Here is a 14,641-nt window from a genome sequence, read left to right on the forward strand (position 1 = left end):
TTATGATAATATATCTTGTGAATAGAATAAACTAAAAAGAAAGACTAAAACCTGTACTGTAACAAAAGCCTTTTGAACATGTTCCACCTTCTTAGCCCCTGCAGTGCCAGTGATGAAATGTGTTGAAATAATGTAACGAATTGTACCAAACTATAAAGGATACATCAACAAGCAGACATGGAAACAACCATATTTCCATATTTTAGATTTCATTTGTTTCATTGTTTGTTTATATTTGTGATGGTTTACTGATAAAGAATGCAACATCAATGCAACATATGATATGATATAATGTAATATTTAGTTTAAAAAAAAAAAAGTGTGCCTCAAGTTGGGGGGGGGGGGGCACACAAGCAGGCCCGGCCCCCTATGGCCCGCTGATGGCGACGGGTGTGGCAGCCATTCAGGTGGTTCATCCCCACTACATCAATGTTTGGTGTCTGCCTGTTCCTGATGCATCCTGCTGGGACATGATCAGCAATGTTAGCAATGTTAACGTTCAATGACAGTCAGAAAACATGACTGAACAAAAATAACACTGATGTACCAATGATGACTTGGGCTGGAAGGAAAAAGTGTGTTGGTGTTTTTTTTCTTTTCTAAATTGATCACTGAACATCATTTTATCAACAAAGTCCCTCCTTGCAGGTAATAGAATGGCAGTCTTAGAAATGGTCAGAGGCGCCACCATCAGGTTACTCATTGGTACCACACCCAACACTCAAACTGGCTATTTCATAATGTCTGTTGTTGGCGATACAACTACAGGTGAACACTGGCAAGAAGGTGAGGTGTCAAGCAAGTGAAAAAGAATCATGACCCTTATGAAGGTATGTTTTCGTCTCTTCTTATTCTAGAGCAAACTTTTGTTTGATTAATACCTCAAACCCTTCAAAAACATTTACAAAGTGAAATACAACAAAGGCAACAAAAACATGACCAAAATAATGAAAAGAATATAAAATAATCGTATATTAAAATGTCCTTCAACCTTTAGTGAAATATGAAAGAATCTACAGGTTAGCTTTTTGTATCTGAATAGCATGCAAGATGGAGTTAACTGAAAAAGAAAGCTGATTTTGTATACAAAAACAGAGTGTATTAGGTTTTATAATTATCAAACTCTGTGAGGTCACTCAGTGTTTTTTCCCCACATTGTGTATTTGATGACGTCTGTCTGACCAGGGTGCCCCTGCCACCGCAGCCTCCCCTGCAGATCACTACTGCACTGCTGGCCTCCCTCAGAATAACCCGGCTATATGTGGCCTGAGCTAATCCTTAAAGATGAGCACTGCAGAGCTCCCTCCCTGCCTGTCAGTGAATGTCCTGCACTAAGATACAAAGGACTTTCCATCCTGAGAGCAGCAGGACAACATGCGGATGAACATGAACAGCCCTCAACAGAGCAGAACACCTCCACTGTGTGAGTAAAGAAGCAAGACAAAAACAGACAACACAAGTTAACTTGTGGTGATCTGTATTTTTTTTTTTTTTTTTTTTACAAGTCTCACATTTAAAAGGTATGCAGAATGTTTTTAGGATTTAGCGGCATAACATTGTTTTTATTCGGCATAAACAAGTGTTAGACCTTTTCATGTTAGAAAGGGAGCAGATGTGTTTTAAAAGATGTATGCATACTGTATCAGTCCAGTGTGTTGTGTAAGTGTTTTGATAACGTAATTAACTAGCCTATTAAAGCGTTCCACCTCGTTACATAAGAAGCTTTTCCGTTCTCTGGATTGTATTTTGAGCAGTGAGTTGTTGTCTCTTATCTGCTGCCAGACTGCTGTCCGAGGTGAAACTTCTCTTTTTCTGTGTTTGTGTTTATTCTTCTGAGGCTTCTGCCATCTGTTAGACGAATCTGAGCACAAGAAAGCAGAAATCTATTTTTCAGGCTTCAAGCTCCAGTTTAAGTGCTCAGACATTCAAACGTTGAGTAATGATAATCAACACAACAAGAGAAGTTCATGTTTGGATTTCAAACAAGTGAATACTTCTTTTAATACTAAGATCAAACACAAGTGACAGAGCAGCAAACAAAGTGATTAGGACTAAGGGTCAAAACTCAAGATTCATTTAAGACAGCAGACTGATGGTGTTTACTCTAAAGAGCCTCAGCTTCAACTTTACAGAAAAGAAACAATGAACACTGGCTATCTAAAGTTGTATAATTATTTAATGCAAGTACTTCTGGGGTTGGTATTAATACTTTTTTATGGGTTAAATGATGGACAAAAATGCAGGTAAAAAATACCCTGCCTGTTGTGTTTTGTTTTTTACTCATCAGCCATGATTTTTTTTATACTCACCAATGCCCAAGACTTCAATTAGAGCAGCATTTCTATCTATGAATCACACTTTGTTTTGAATCACACTTTGTTTTAGTCACACTTTGTTTGAGCACATGGTAGGTAAGCCCCTGCAGCATGTTCCTAAAGCTGCATGACAGAAATAAAGACAGCGCTGCACATTTGAATTACTCATTCTTTAAAAAAGAATAAACCTCTTTTAACAAGTGGAAGTCAGTTGAACTTGATGACATCAAACATTTAGCTTTTGGACTTCTCTGTAACAAGTTCCTTTTTCTGTGGTTAAGTTATTTTTCATTTTACGCTCCTTCTTTTCTTTCGAAATAAAATCTGGTATTTACCAAAACAGGAAGAAAGCACTTTTAGCTTAAAATGGTACAGAATAAAAATAAAAGGATCACAAAAAAGTTTTGAAATGCAAAATAATGGAATTTTAAAAATGTGATTAAACACGATTTACAATCAAAGTTGAGCCATTAATTCAAATAATATTGTGGGCAGTCCTTTTTTTTTTTGTAATGTATGTTGAATGTTAAAACGTTGATGATTTATGCAAAATAACAGGAATTTAAAACTTTTCCACATTTTCAATGTGGATGTCTTTGAAATATAATTGTAGACAGGCTTGTTTTTAAACACTCCTGAATAAAAGCTGGTTTTCTATGCTTTGTTGTTGATTAAACTTGTATCTGATATTCTGTCTCAGTGCAGTGCTGAATCACCGTCTCCTGTTTATACCAAGATAAACCGTTTTGCTGTGAGTTCATCAGATCCATCCACCATGAGCGCCGACACCGCCTGCAGGGCCGGGCTGGACTCGAGCAACAATAACGTGCTGGATTCAAAGCACGACAACGACCTGATTACAGAGCACAATCATGAGCTAGACTTGGAGCAGAATAACGGGCTGGACTCGGAGCATAACTGCGATCTGGCTGACCTGGTGGCGGCCATGAATGTAGCTGCCAAATGTGTGACCCCGCCTAACGGCTATAGGCCCAGCAGCGTTCAGAGAGCTCGATTCTCAGACAGGAAGCTGTCACTGCAGGAGAATCGGAGCCGCATGGCCCGACAGCCCACCATTGAGACCAAACGTGTGTCCATCACAGATGCGGATGTGAGTTTGACTCCGTTTGAGTTCTGTCAAAACATAAATAACATGATTCTTTTGTGATCACAGTTTCTGTTCATTGTCTGCAGGATTGCGTCCAGCTCAACCAGTATAAGTTGAACAAAGAGATTGGAAAGGTAATTCATCAAAACTGCTTGTATGAGAAGCTGAATCAGAAGTGATGTGTATGCTTTATAGAACTCTTTGTTGTTTTTGCACCCCAGGGTTCATATGGAGTGGTAAGACTGGCTTACAATGAAGATTCTGAGCAGTACTACGTAAGTTCAAATACATTTAGCATCTGTGGTCTATCATTTTACACTTCAGTTTGGCTTTTACATTTCTACATGTTCTATATCTGGTGAATTTAGGCAATGAAAGTTGTTTCAAAGAAGAAGCTGATGAGGCAGTGTGGTTTCTTGCGTGAGTAAAGATCTCTGCGTTACAAAGATCAAACTAAACGTCTAAAGAGTGTCTAATGTTCCCATGATGTGTTGTTTAACATGTGTGTGCTGTGTTTCATTTCAGGCCGCCCCTCTCATCAAGGATCAGCCTCTCCACAGGACCCTTACACCAAAGCCATGTTGCCTCTGGAGAAAGCTTACAGGGAGATCGCCATCCTGAAGAAACTGGACCATCCTAATGTTGTCAAACTGGTTGAGGTCAGTCGCTGACTCAGTCCTGAGCCGTGTTATCATGCAGCCTGTGATGTCTGTCACTCTGAAGCAGGATAATTAATGCTCTACACTCTCCACTCTCAACGTGTGTCTGTGTGTGTTTGATGGTTTCAAGAAGTTGCTGGTCTTCTATTTGTGCAGAAAAGTGACTTGACGTGTTTTGCAGGTTCTTGACGATCCTGATGAAGACGGACTTCATATGGGTAAGAACTCATTCATCCTTCCTTATGTACACATAACTGCATTTAGTCTTAAGTAACTTATCTCTGATTATTTACTCTCAAGCCTTCGAGTTGATGACAAAAGGGTATGTTTTATGTCTTATACTGTTAATTAAACTGTAAGTGATTAAGCCGGAATCTTTTGGTGATGTGAAAGGTGCATTTATATCTTTCCCTGCCTCTTCCCCCTCTCCTGTTGGGTCAGGCCAGTGATGGAGGTGCCCAAAGACGACCCTTTCACAGAGGAGCAGGCCCGCTTTTACTTCACAGACGTCGTCCTGGGAATAGAGTACTGTAAGATGGCAGAAAATATAATTATCCAATAGAGCCGTTGATATAATTCTAAACTTTTATTATGTGTAGTTTTGATACAAACAGCGGTTTGAACTGTGAAGAAGCAAACATTCTCAAATTTTCTTAAGTCAATCTTTAATTTTTATCAATTAAAAATTCACTGCTCTTGCTTAGGTTGTAATATGTTAAGTGTTCATATCTTTTATTTCAAAGTGTCGTAGATTAATCCACAGAAATGGACCAGGGTTCTGACTAAATGACTGTAGAGCGATGTCTTCTAATCGGATGGTAATCCATTTCTTGGTTTGTCTCGTCCAGTGCACTACCACAAAATCATCCACAGAGACATCAAACCCTCAAACCTGCTGCTGGGAGACGATGGTCACGTCAAGATCGCAGATTTTGGTGTGAGCAATGAGTTTGAGGGCACAGACGCCCTCCTGTACAGCACGGCCGGGACGCCGGCCTTCATGGCCCCCGAGATGATGACCGAGTACGAGCAGAGCTTCAGCGGGAAGGTGAGGACAAAAACATTCGCTGTTGGTGAACTGTAAAACATGCAAGTACAGACTATTCCTAATTCATCTGTCCAGCTGCCTGCTGAGAGCTTCTCATTAATGACAGCTATGATAATGACTGTGTTTGTTTACAGGCCTTAGACGTGTGGGCCATGGGAGTCACACTGTACTGTTTTGTCTTTGGGAAGGTGAGCAAGATCACAGAAAACTGCATAGAGAATAAAAGCAGCAAGCAACATTTGGATTGATGATTTTCTTTGGTTTCAGTGCCCATTTTATGATGAATACATCCTCTCTCTGCACAACAAGATCAAGAACAAACCAGTGGAGTATCCAGAGACGTAAGCCAGCATTGGGCAGAGGGATGACATTTCGGTCTGTTTTTCTAAACATGTAGGGTGTGTGGAGCTGCAGCATGATGACAGTTTAAATCACAGTCAATGAGTCGATGGAGTATTTATCCGAAACGCCGACGTTGGTGTCTTTGCTGTCGTTCGACAATAACGATAAGAAAATGTTTCCTTGAAAGATGTGATTAATGCAATATTCTTGATATGCTAAACTTTAAATGTATGGACGAGGAGAGACGAAAGGGATCAAGTCAGAAAATAGTTTCTTCAAAGAGACTGACATTTGTAAAAGTAAGGAAAACAAAATTTGTAAAACTTTTTCTACAGGCCAACGATAAGCAACGACCTGAGGGATCTTATTGAAGGAATGTTGGAAAAAAACCCTGCAATAAGAATCACCATCCCCAAAATTAAGGTGACTGCAAAGGACAAAGCAACTCTATGTGATCAAAAAAAAGTGTGTTTTTTTTGTGTGTGTGTGTGTGTGTAACTCTCTGCATCATCATTGTGTTTTTCGGTGCGTGATGTTACAGCTCCATCCGTGGGTGACGGAGAACGACTCCAACCCTCTTCCTCTGGAGGAGGAGCACTGCACGGCAGTGGAGGTGACTGACGAGGAGGTCCAGAACAGCGTCAAACTCATCCCCAGGCTCTCCACTGTGGTGAGTGGCAGGGCGCCTCCTCTCTCATCGCTATTGAACAAGTCACGTCGCAAAAACACGGCCCAAACAAGTTTGATGTGTTCAACAGCTGTATCGTTGTAGGGAGACGTTTGAACAAACTCTTTTGGTGTTATAGTTAATTTTCAAAATTGTTTGTAAGATTTGACATAGAAATACAAACAAACACGTTAGGCACAAGTGTGTGTGTTCCCCCTGCAGATTCTCAGACTGAGAACATTGTAGAGACTCTCTCTAATGTCCTCTGCAGATCCTGGTAAAGTCCATGCTGAGGAAGCGCTCTTTCAATAATCCCTTTGAGTGTCAGGGCAGACGGGCGGAGAGGTCCATGTCTGCTCCTGGAGGTCTTCTTACGTAAGTAGCCTACTCTGCAAATCCTGCCTGCTCCGCTCTGACAAAGCGCCAGCTCTGCGATTAGGGCCTGAAAGAAAACAACAGCTAGCAGATGCTTGAATAAAAATAGATCAGTTACATACTTTATATGCAAGGTGTCCTCACTTATAAATACATCATATTTTTAGAATACTAACTACAGTAGCTCTAAAACTGAAGGATCTTAAATCACACTCAGGCTGATAACAGCATCTGTCCTGTTATTAAAGCTAAAAGGTTGCCCCACAGCAGCAGTAATGGCTGCACTGCTTTTATTTTCCATTAAAAAAAGACAGTCTTGTCTGTGGGGGGATGATGTTACAGCTAATTACACCTCCATGTGAAGAGCTGGTGGAGCTGCTGCCTCCTCCACACATGATCAGGCTGCACCACCAGCTCAGCAGACTCCCACACAGAGAATCTGTGCAATCAGGCCGCCTGATCTGTGATCTGTGAATGAGGAAATCTAAGACACTTCAACTGTGATGGATAAAAAATGAACTAATATTTGGGGTTATACACAGAAGCCTCACTTACAAATTTAAATGTAAAATTTAAAAGTCTTGTGCAAGCGGCAAAGAGTAGAAGAACAAAATGTTTTAGTGTGATTTGTCTGTCAAAGAGAAAGCCTCAGACAACAGCCAGTTAGCTTAGCATAAAAACACAACAACAGGGGGACATTATTAAACTGGCAAAACACCTCATAACATCAATTTATTGATTAATTTGTGCTTTTTTATCTCTTCTGATAACCACCAATACAACTCTTTAGTGTTGTTCCTCCTTTTTTTTGTATTTGGATTGAAGAAATCTCTGAAGTGGTAATCAGTGAGCTTTACAGGTTAAAGCAGGTGACCACTTTTAAGATAACTGATTAACACGTTCACGGTCTAAGCTAAGCTAAGCAGCTAATCTGGCTGTAGCTTCATAATTACCATGAACTTGACATCTTTATTAATTTTTGATATCAGGAAAAAAAAAAAAGCCTTTAAATTGCTTCTTACGAGTCAGCGTTTCTCACTGATTGTCCCATAATAATCAACCTCTACTTTACATCTCCTTCTTGCAGTGGCACTTGGGGCTTATTGGGGTCTTCAGCTCAGCTTCATCCTTCCTTGAGGTAACTTTTAATAACAGCATGTAGGCTGAGCTTCATGCGCTTCATACACAGCACAGCTCATCAGTTGTTTGTTCAGCCTTAAGAGGATTTAAAAGAGACAAGACAACACAAAGCACTCAACAACGTGCTGTACCCAAAATAAGTGGACACACGATTGCTGTCGAGTGCTTAGTGTTGGCTTCCTCGTCTCTCTCTTATGTGTTCGGGAGGTTAAAATGGATAAAGAGTGATGAGCTGTTCTGTGGAGGACATGCACTCTTTGACATTTTTAGTCTAGTGTCACCTTGGCCCTGCTCCTCCTCATCCTCATTTTCAATTTTGTTCAGTTCCTTCAACTACATAATCAAGCATTTGTCTCCAGTAGGAAAGTCAGCAACGAGGGGAGCAGAGACGGAGAGTTGGAGGACTTGTATGAGGACGATACGTTTACAGAATGTACGGAATAAGATGACATAAACAAAGACTAGTGGAGGAGGATATGCAAGAATATTGTTTTTGTTTTCTACCTTTACTTCTTTCTTTCTTTTTCAACTCTCTCTCCTCATTTTGCTTTTCCTACGCTAAGGACTAGGGCTTTGATAGGTCTGCAGTATTTTGAATCTAACTGATGGGATAGTGGATATAATGATCACAAAAAAGTTCAGGTTTTATTTTGGCTTCTCTACTTGTTTTCTCTTCTGTTGAAATCCAAATTACAGATGAATGTAAGCATTTACTTGGTTGTTAAAGAAAAAAATATGATCCCCCACCCCCCAAAAGAAGATATTTTTACATTTTCCTACAGTGGTTGAAGGAAATAAAAGTGTTTATTTTAAACAATGGCCTTGAATGACCGCAGCATTCATTCCTTCACAGTTTTGTTATTTGCAGTCTTAAACACTAGATGGCAACCTTGGGACGTGTTTTTTTGGGGGACGCTTTGACAGTTTTAGCAATAATGTTGAAAAAACTGCTAAAGGAACAAACTCTGTATCAACATGGACTCTAGTGAAATCATCAAAGATGCTGTGTAACTTCTCAAACATCTTTAAAACACAGAGGGCTGATTTTTTTTTAAGTGTAGTTAATTGTTAAAACCAGTAGAGAGCAGCATTGTGTAAAAAGTAGAGGGCTCAACCTCTAACCAAAAGGCCTCACCAAATCAATGACCAAAAAAACGAGACACTTCAGTACAAAGGACAAGAGCTTCCTAAGAGCTTTTAAACAAAGCTTGACAAGGCATCCCAATTAACCAGGAATGAAGTGATGCCATTTGTCAGGATTTCACAGGATTTTTACATTGTTGATTCTTAACACGTTTTTTTTTCACCATAACAATTACAGTTCAATCAAAATGATTCTTCTCCCTGATTGTCGATTGTCTTTTCATCGACGTTTTAAGAGATAACATTAGTTAGACAGTTAGCGTGGAGTTAGCATAAAGGTATTTTTGACATCAACAGAAAATGAAGGAGGAAACTTGATTCACAAGTTCAGGCAAAGCAAACTTTCAACCTACTAAATGAGTATTACATACGTATTGTGAAAGATATTGTGCAAAGTTGCAAAAGTTAAGAAAATGAATAAAAATAAAATACAAATGTTATGACAAAAGTAAATCAATTTAGAGACTTTTGCTTTAGCGACATATTAGCATATCTCTGGTACGATTGAAGTAAGGAGACGTGACTGTTTTCAGTCCATATGCTAAGCTCAGCTAAGCCGAGCTAACAGCCTCCAGTTTCATATAAATTGATCTTATGATCAATATGTCAGCTTCAAAGTAAATGAGAGTATTTTCCACTGCTTGGACACAGTGCAGTGCAATACAGGCTATCTCACATGCTAAACAAAGCACGTCAGCCTCTGTGTACTTACAGGTAGTTACATATTTAGTTTTTAAAACAGGTGTACAGTACCTATACAGTTGGTAACAGTTTGTATTGAAGCTGCAGTTCAATCACAAATAAACATCCTACATTCTTGTGTGGCCTCTAATACAACATTGTAAAATGAGTTGGACTTTTTAAAACTGAGCCTATTTTAGCTTTTGTGTGTTACATGTTCTGTCAATGTGCAACAATAGGAGAAAAGCAGTTCTTAACCCTGTGCAGGCTAAAATGGTTCATGAGGCCATTTGTATTCCTGAAGTCAGCCCATTTTTCTGCCATTATGAGACGACCAAAGAGGAGTGTTTCTGAGCAAAGATTTCTCTGGAAACTGTTGCCATGCAACAGCACAATACTGCGCTCATACAGAGTAGAAACTTCCCCGTGTGACTGCTCTTTTTCCTCAGCTCACTGCCCCATGGCAATGCAAAGTCTTTTCTATTGCACCGAATGTTTTTGTGTGTTTTAATGCAAAATTATAGATTTTCAAATTTGGGCTTTGACTGGGGTGTCAGTTTTGGAAGGGCTTGGAAAACTTAGCCTCATTGTCTGGTTCCAAACCCAGACTCCTTTGTTTCCACATCCAGAGCAGCAGCAGATACTGAGCTCAGCAACTGACCCCGGGTTCTTAGTGTTCACCCTTGATGCCTGTCACCATGCCATGTTTCACCCCTCCAGCCACACTGGAGCTGCCATCACATTTAACACCAACATAACTCTCTCCTGTCTCCCTGGTCTCCTGTCAACTGAACTGAACTGTACATCCCCTCAAGGCTGCAAAGTGTAGGAAAGGTTGCTTTTTCGTCCTCCGTTTTCCCTGCACAGTTGGGAATCCCCTGTGCCCACATACATAATGAGTCACTCACTCAGACATCAGGCAGTCCCATAAACACTGAAAGGTATAATTTGTCAGCCAGTCGGCACCTGAGGAGCTAACTGTAAAACAAAGCATGACTGGGCAGATGCTGTCAAATAAGAAAGAAGCAGAAAAGAAACGCTAATGCTAGTAACTTGTTACTGATGACATACAGAGGAACTTTACTGTTACTTGTTGTTCCATTTCCACTATGTTGACTTCAGCTACTGATCTGAATGCTTCTGTGGCAACAAAATCCACATTAGCACTATTCTATAATACTATACTTAATTCATTGGCTGTTATTTATTACATTGAGAGAGCCTGCCTGTAAGTTTAGACCTTCAAAAACAGATGTCACATAAACTGTGCAGATTCACACCACAGCCTGCTAGACGACCAAAGTCATTTAATTCTCACTTGAAAAGCATGATGTTACGATCCTAGCTCGTTTGGGAACAGGGAAGCAACATAACAACTAGATGGTGACAGTAAGTTAAAGTGATTTGTTACAAAAGAAGTACAAATTGTGACACCACAACTAAAAGGTGAGGCAAAGTGGAAGAGCCACAGAGTGCTGCTCAAATCAATAACCAAGTAGAACAGAATGAATTGAAATAAGTGCTCACATATTGTTAGCTTGCTAACATCTACCAATAGGATGGCTACCAAAGCTAACATAGCTACCTCTCCTCCTGTTCTATAATATTACTTGGTCTTTATAGGGACAGAAAACACAGCAAATAGCATGACACAGCAGAATGAGATATTGTTATTGGTCATCACTATCGTCTATACTCTCTCAAATATCTTGGGAGGGCTTGGGAGGGCTTTGCAGAGGATATTTAAATAAGTTTTAAGGGAAAAAGTAAACCTCTGAAACTATAACTCAGAGAAAAATTAAATCAAAAATATACTTAACATTTAAGAAAAGACAACTAGTCCAATAAAAATCATCATGAGCTCCAAGTTATGCAATACATGTCCAACATTGTTTAATTAATGAAGTATGAGCATACATTTGCTATTTTGATGATGATGATGTTATTGTGCAGGCTACGTGATGTGACTATAACCCTTCCTGCTTTGGAAGGTCTTGAAAGTAAATACAGAGGTACGTAACTGAGAAACAGGGGGAGGAGGAGGAGAAGGGGAAGATCTTCATTTTTGACTCACTTTTTAAAAAATTCTGCACAAGGCTTTGTAGTAATGAATAATCATCTCCAGTAATATTAGGTGGAATCAGTTTTAATTGTTAAATGAAATGACAGAAGTGCTGGGTCTAGAAGGAGAGCCTTCATTGACAGGAGGGATGATGATAATGTACTTTCCTGTTGCCTATCAGATGCAATGTATCCTGCAATGTTTTGGGACAAGTGCTCTCTTAAAATAGTATCTTAAAACCTTCAGCTGAACGTTGTGGCACTTTTTGATAAATAATACAAAATCTCAATGTTATCTTGAATTATTCATGTTGCAGCAGTCATGCATAATAGCTGTCTTTGTGCCAGAAAAAGTCAGCAGCACTCTTTGTCCTATCTTAAAGTATAGCTGCAAAAAATACATGAAAATTCCATGGTGGACTGAAAAGAGTGGCTACTGTATGTGAGCTGACTATTTGTTGTATGTGTTTAGTTTCATATCATGTCATGTGTTTGCTCAGTGGGGGTAAATGTGATGAATCAGACCCTCTTAACCGAAGACATGAACTCTCACCGTCCAAACAGAGGAAGATATTCTCTATAGGCTGTCACATTGATGTCTCTAGTCTACTCACTGTCTACTCACAGGCTGCAGGGAGGCCTATTTATAGATTTGTCTCTGTTCTCTGCTTCTACATCGGTCCCCTCTTTTTCCTCCATCTCTCTTTTCTCTTTCCTTCCCTCCCTCTTATGGGCTGATATTTCTGGCACTGCACAGCTATTATCTTCTTTGCATCTTTGAGGTGCAGATCACATTGAGTGAGAGCATAAACTTTTCAAAATCCGACACGTCTCATCTCTTTTATCAGTTCCTGAGCTCAGGGATATTAGCTCCTCATGTTTAGTATCATTGCTAAAGAATAGTGAAGCTATTATTTTGTATACCTGGTTGGTAATGAGCTGCCACCTTTCACCAGCAAATTCCTGTAAGCACAATTTTTCATGCATTGTGTTCTATTGCACAAAATATTCTATGTGGGAACGTGTCAAGGTTCCATTACATGGGAGTCAAACTTGGGGCAGTTTGTTTTCCAGCTGCTGTTCTCAAATGTCTAGTCAACAGAGCTGTCATTTTTGCCCGAGGCCCCAAAACTAGACGTGACAACCATGTGGTTTGGTTGATGATGAATGGCTCAACAATGAGTGTTTGAAGCATGTGCCACAAGAGGTTAAATGCCTTTGAGTGCATTAATTTGTAAACAGCAAGAACTGCTGCATTTAGTGCAGAGTTAACAAAGAAAATCAATAGACTGCAAGAAACCTAAGACCTTGTGATTACCTTTGGACCAAAATCCCTGACCTAATGTCTTTTGAACAACATCACACGAGGACTTGGAAAGTGGCTAAATTTAGCAAGAAAGAAGAAAATGTTCATTCATTGTTCTCATAGAAACAAGGCAAAACTACATGCTACAAGTTATGTATGCCTGTAGCCTATAATTCTCTGTTAATCATTCTTTATTTGTTTAACACCAAATCTTCACAAATATTGTCTTAAGACAAAAAGAGGAGGTCTTTCTCCACCATACTCTGAATTAAAGTTTTAACTTTAACTTTTATTCACCATGAGCAAAGAACTTAGTAACATTTAGGCTGACATGTTGGCCCCATTCCCATCAAGCAGTCCAGTTCAGGTCAGTTCTTTACTGTGAGCATTTGTTTCTATTTCCACTGTAGGAAGCTGGGAATGGTACCATAATAATCAATCTGTACCATCCGACTTTTTTCTACCCTTCTGTTTGGGTGCCAAGCGTACTGATCAGACCTTAAAGGGTGGAGCTCGACGTTGATTGGTTAAAAGAGTCATTTTAAAGCTTTCTTTGTTTTTTGAAACTAATGTCAGCACCAAGCAGACCACTGCTGCACAGTGCAAGCAAGATCAGGGTTAACACAGCCACAGGGTTTAAGAAGGCACTCTTACATTCCCACCGACGGGCAATGTAGAGTCTTGTTTCCAAAATAAAATCAAAATTGTCATAAAGCAGGTATCAGGTTCATTGAATCGGTTTTCATGTACCTGATGGGAAAAGAGGAAGACGTGTACAGAAATATCTGTCTGCAAACTTGAAAGAGCTCTTGAAATTGAGTAAGGACAAAAATAACCTACCTTTTTTCATCTCCAAGATAAAACTGCTCTCCACAGTTTATTTTTAATCCATTATCAAAGTTAAAGAGATGTTTTTTTTAATCATCAGGACCCTTTCTTTTATATGACTCAAAGTGATATCATGAGGGCCGTCCACTGGGGCTAACTGGGGATTTTCATTTTGGGGGATTTAGTTGGTGTTTGCCTCTGTGAGACATAATGATGGCTTGATGAGTACGTCTGCCTCGTCATGCTGGCCTCCCCTCTAAGAAAAAAGCTTTGTGTGATGAAAATCACAAGACAGGTATACTTTACATATGGAAGTGAAGCGCGGCAGAACGATTTTCAGTTTGGTACAATTTCTCTTTCTGACCTTTAAAACACAACCTTCTCTCTGGATGTCGTATACCCATTCAATATTGGCCCTACTGCTGCAACTAAATACATATGATTTCTCTGCACGTTGTGAATTTAACGTTATTTACTGGAGCAATATGAATGAACTTTTTTTTTAAATTGGACAGACATTCTCATTAGCAGTGCTTGAATTGAATTTGTAGCTTGAAATTCAATTACATGTCCATCATCAGGCCGCAGTGTGTTTTAAGATGTATAATGCCACCAACATTTACCAACAATGATGACACCAATGTCCCTGAAAGTGTAGCAGTGCATTAAAACACAAGCTGGAAGATATAGGCTGGTGTTGAATCCTAATGCCTCCTGTGTGCTCTGAGCTTTCATTTTTTTTTACAGGATGCAATAGGTGTCTGAGCAGTGCAGCAAGGAGCCGGGCTAATAGTGGGATACTTATTATAGCCCTAGCAACAGGAACTGGATTGGTTAGTGCAGAGAGTGAGCCTATCAGCTATTGGCTGGCGAGGAGCAGCGTTCAAAGCACAGAATTTCATCTCATGAAAGGTTCAGTGCAGCAAGCTGCAGCAAGAGGCTGCAGTCTGAGGGTGGGCGATCCAGCA

At 39.8% G+C, this 14,641-nt stretch overlaps 1 protein-coding gene across 3 annotated transcripts; it reads left to right on the forward strand.

The window, feature by feature from the left end:
- Positions 1-1,340: 1,340 nt before the first annotated feature.
- On the forward strand, positions 1,341-8,473 carry camkk1b (calcium/calmodulin-dependent protein kinase kinase 1, alpha b). 3 transcript variants are annotated; one of them, XM_079354621.1, is made up of 17 exons: positions 1,341-1,423; positions 3,021-3,426; positions 3,510-3,557; positions 3,645-3,698; positions 3,792-3,843; positions 3,949-4,082; positions 4,264-4,300; positions 4,383-4,404; positions 4,524-4,612; positions 4,931-5,130; positions 5,265-5,318; positions 5,398-5,471; positions 5,808-5,895; positions 6,014-6,142; positions 6,411-6,514; positions 7,602-7,652; positions 8,014-8,473. In XM_079354621.1, exons 2-17 carry the CDS (start codon positions 3,091-3,093, stop codon positions 8,096-8,098), a joined length of 1,557 nt encoding a protein of 518 aa, XP_079210747.1. In that variant the 5' UTR covers positions 1,341-1,423; positions 3,021-3,090; the 3' UTR covers positions 8,099-8,473. The 3 variants fall into 3 exon arrangements, with proteins under 3 accessions (XP_079210747.1, XP_079210746.1, XP_079210748.1); XM_079354620.1 differs by having other exon boundaries at positions 1,344-1,423; positions 3,016-3,426; XM_079354622.1 differs by having other exon boundaries at positions 1,344-1,423; positions 3,016-3,426; positions 8,017-8,473.
- The last annotated feature ends 6,168 nt before the right edge of the window (positions 8,474-14,641 follow it).

This window comes from Symphodus melops (assembly GCF_947650265.1).
Source record: "Symphodus melops genome assembly, chromosome: 10".
Taxonomy (NCBI): Eukaryota; Metazoa; Chordata; class Actinopteri; order Labriformes; family Labridae; genus Symphodus; species Symphodus melops.

Excerpts from the sequence above, each read along its gene's own strand:
- camkk1b (XM_079354621.1), top strand. The coding sequence starts at position 3,091 with ATGAGCGCCGACACCGCCTGCAGGGCCGGGCTGGACTCGAGCAACAAT. Across the intron at positions 3,699-3,791 it reads AAGATTCTGAGCAGTACTAC|GCAATGAAAGTTGTTTCAAA; the intron begins GTAAGTTCAAAT and ends TGGTGAATTTAG. Across the intron at positions 5,319-5,397 it reads ACTGTTTTGTCTTTGGGAAG|TGCCCATTTTATGATGAATA; the intron begins GTGAGCAAGATC and ends CTTTGGTTTCAG.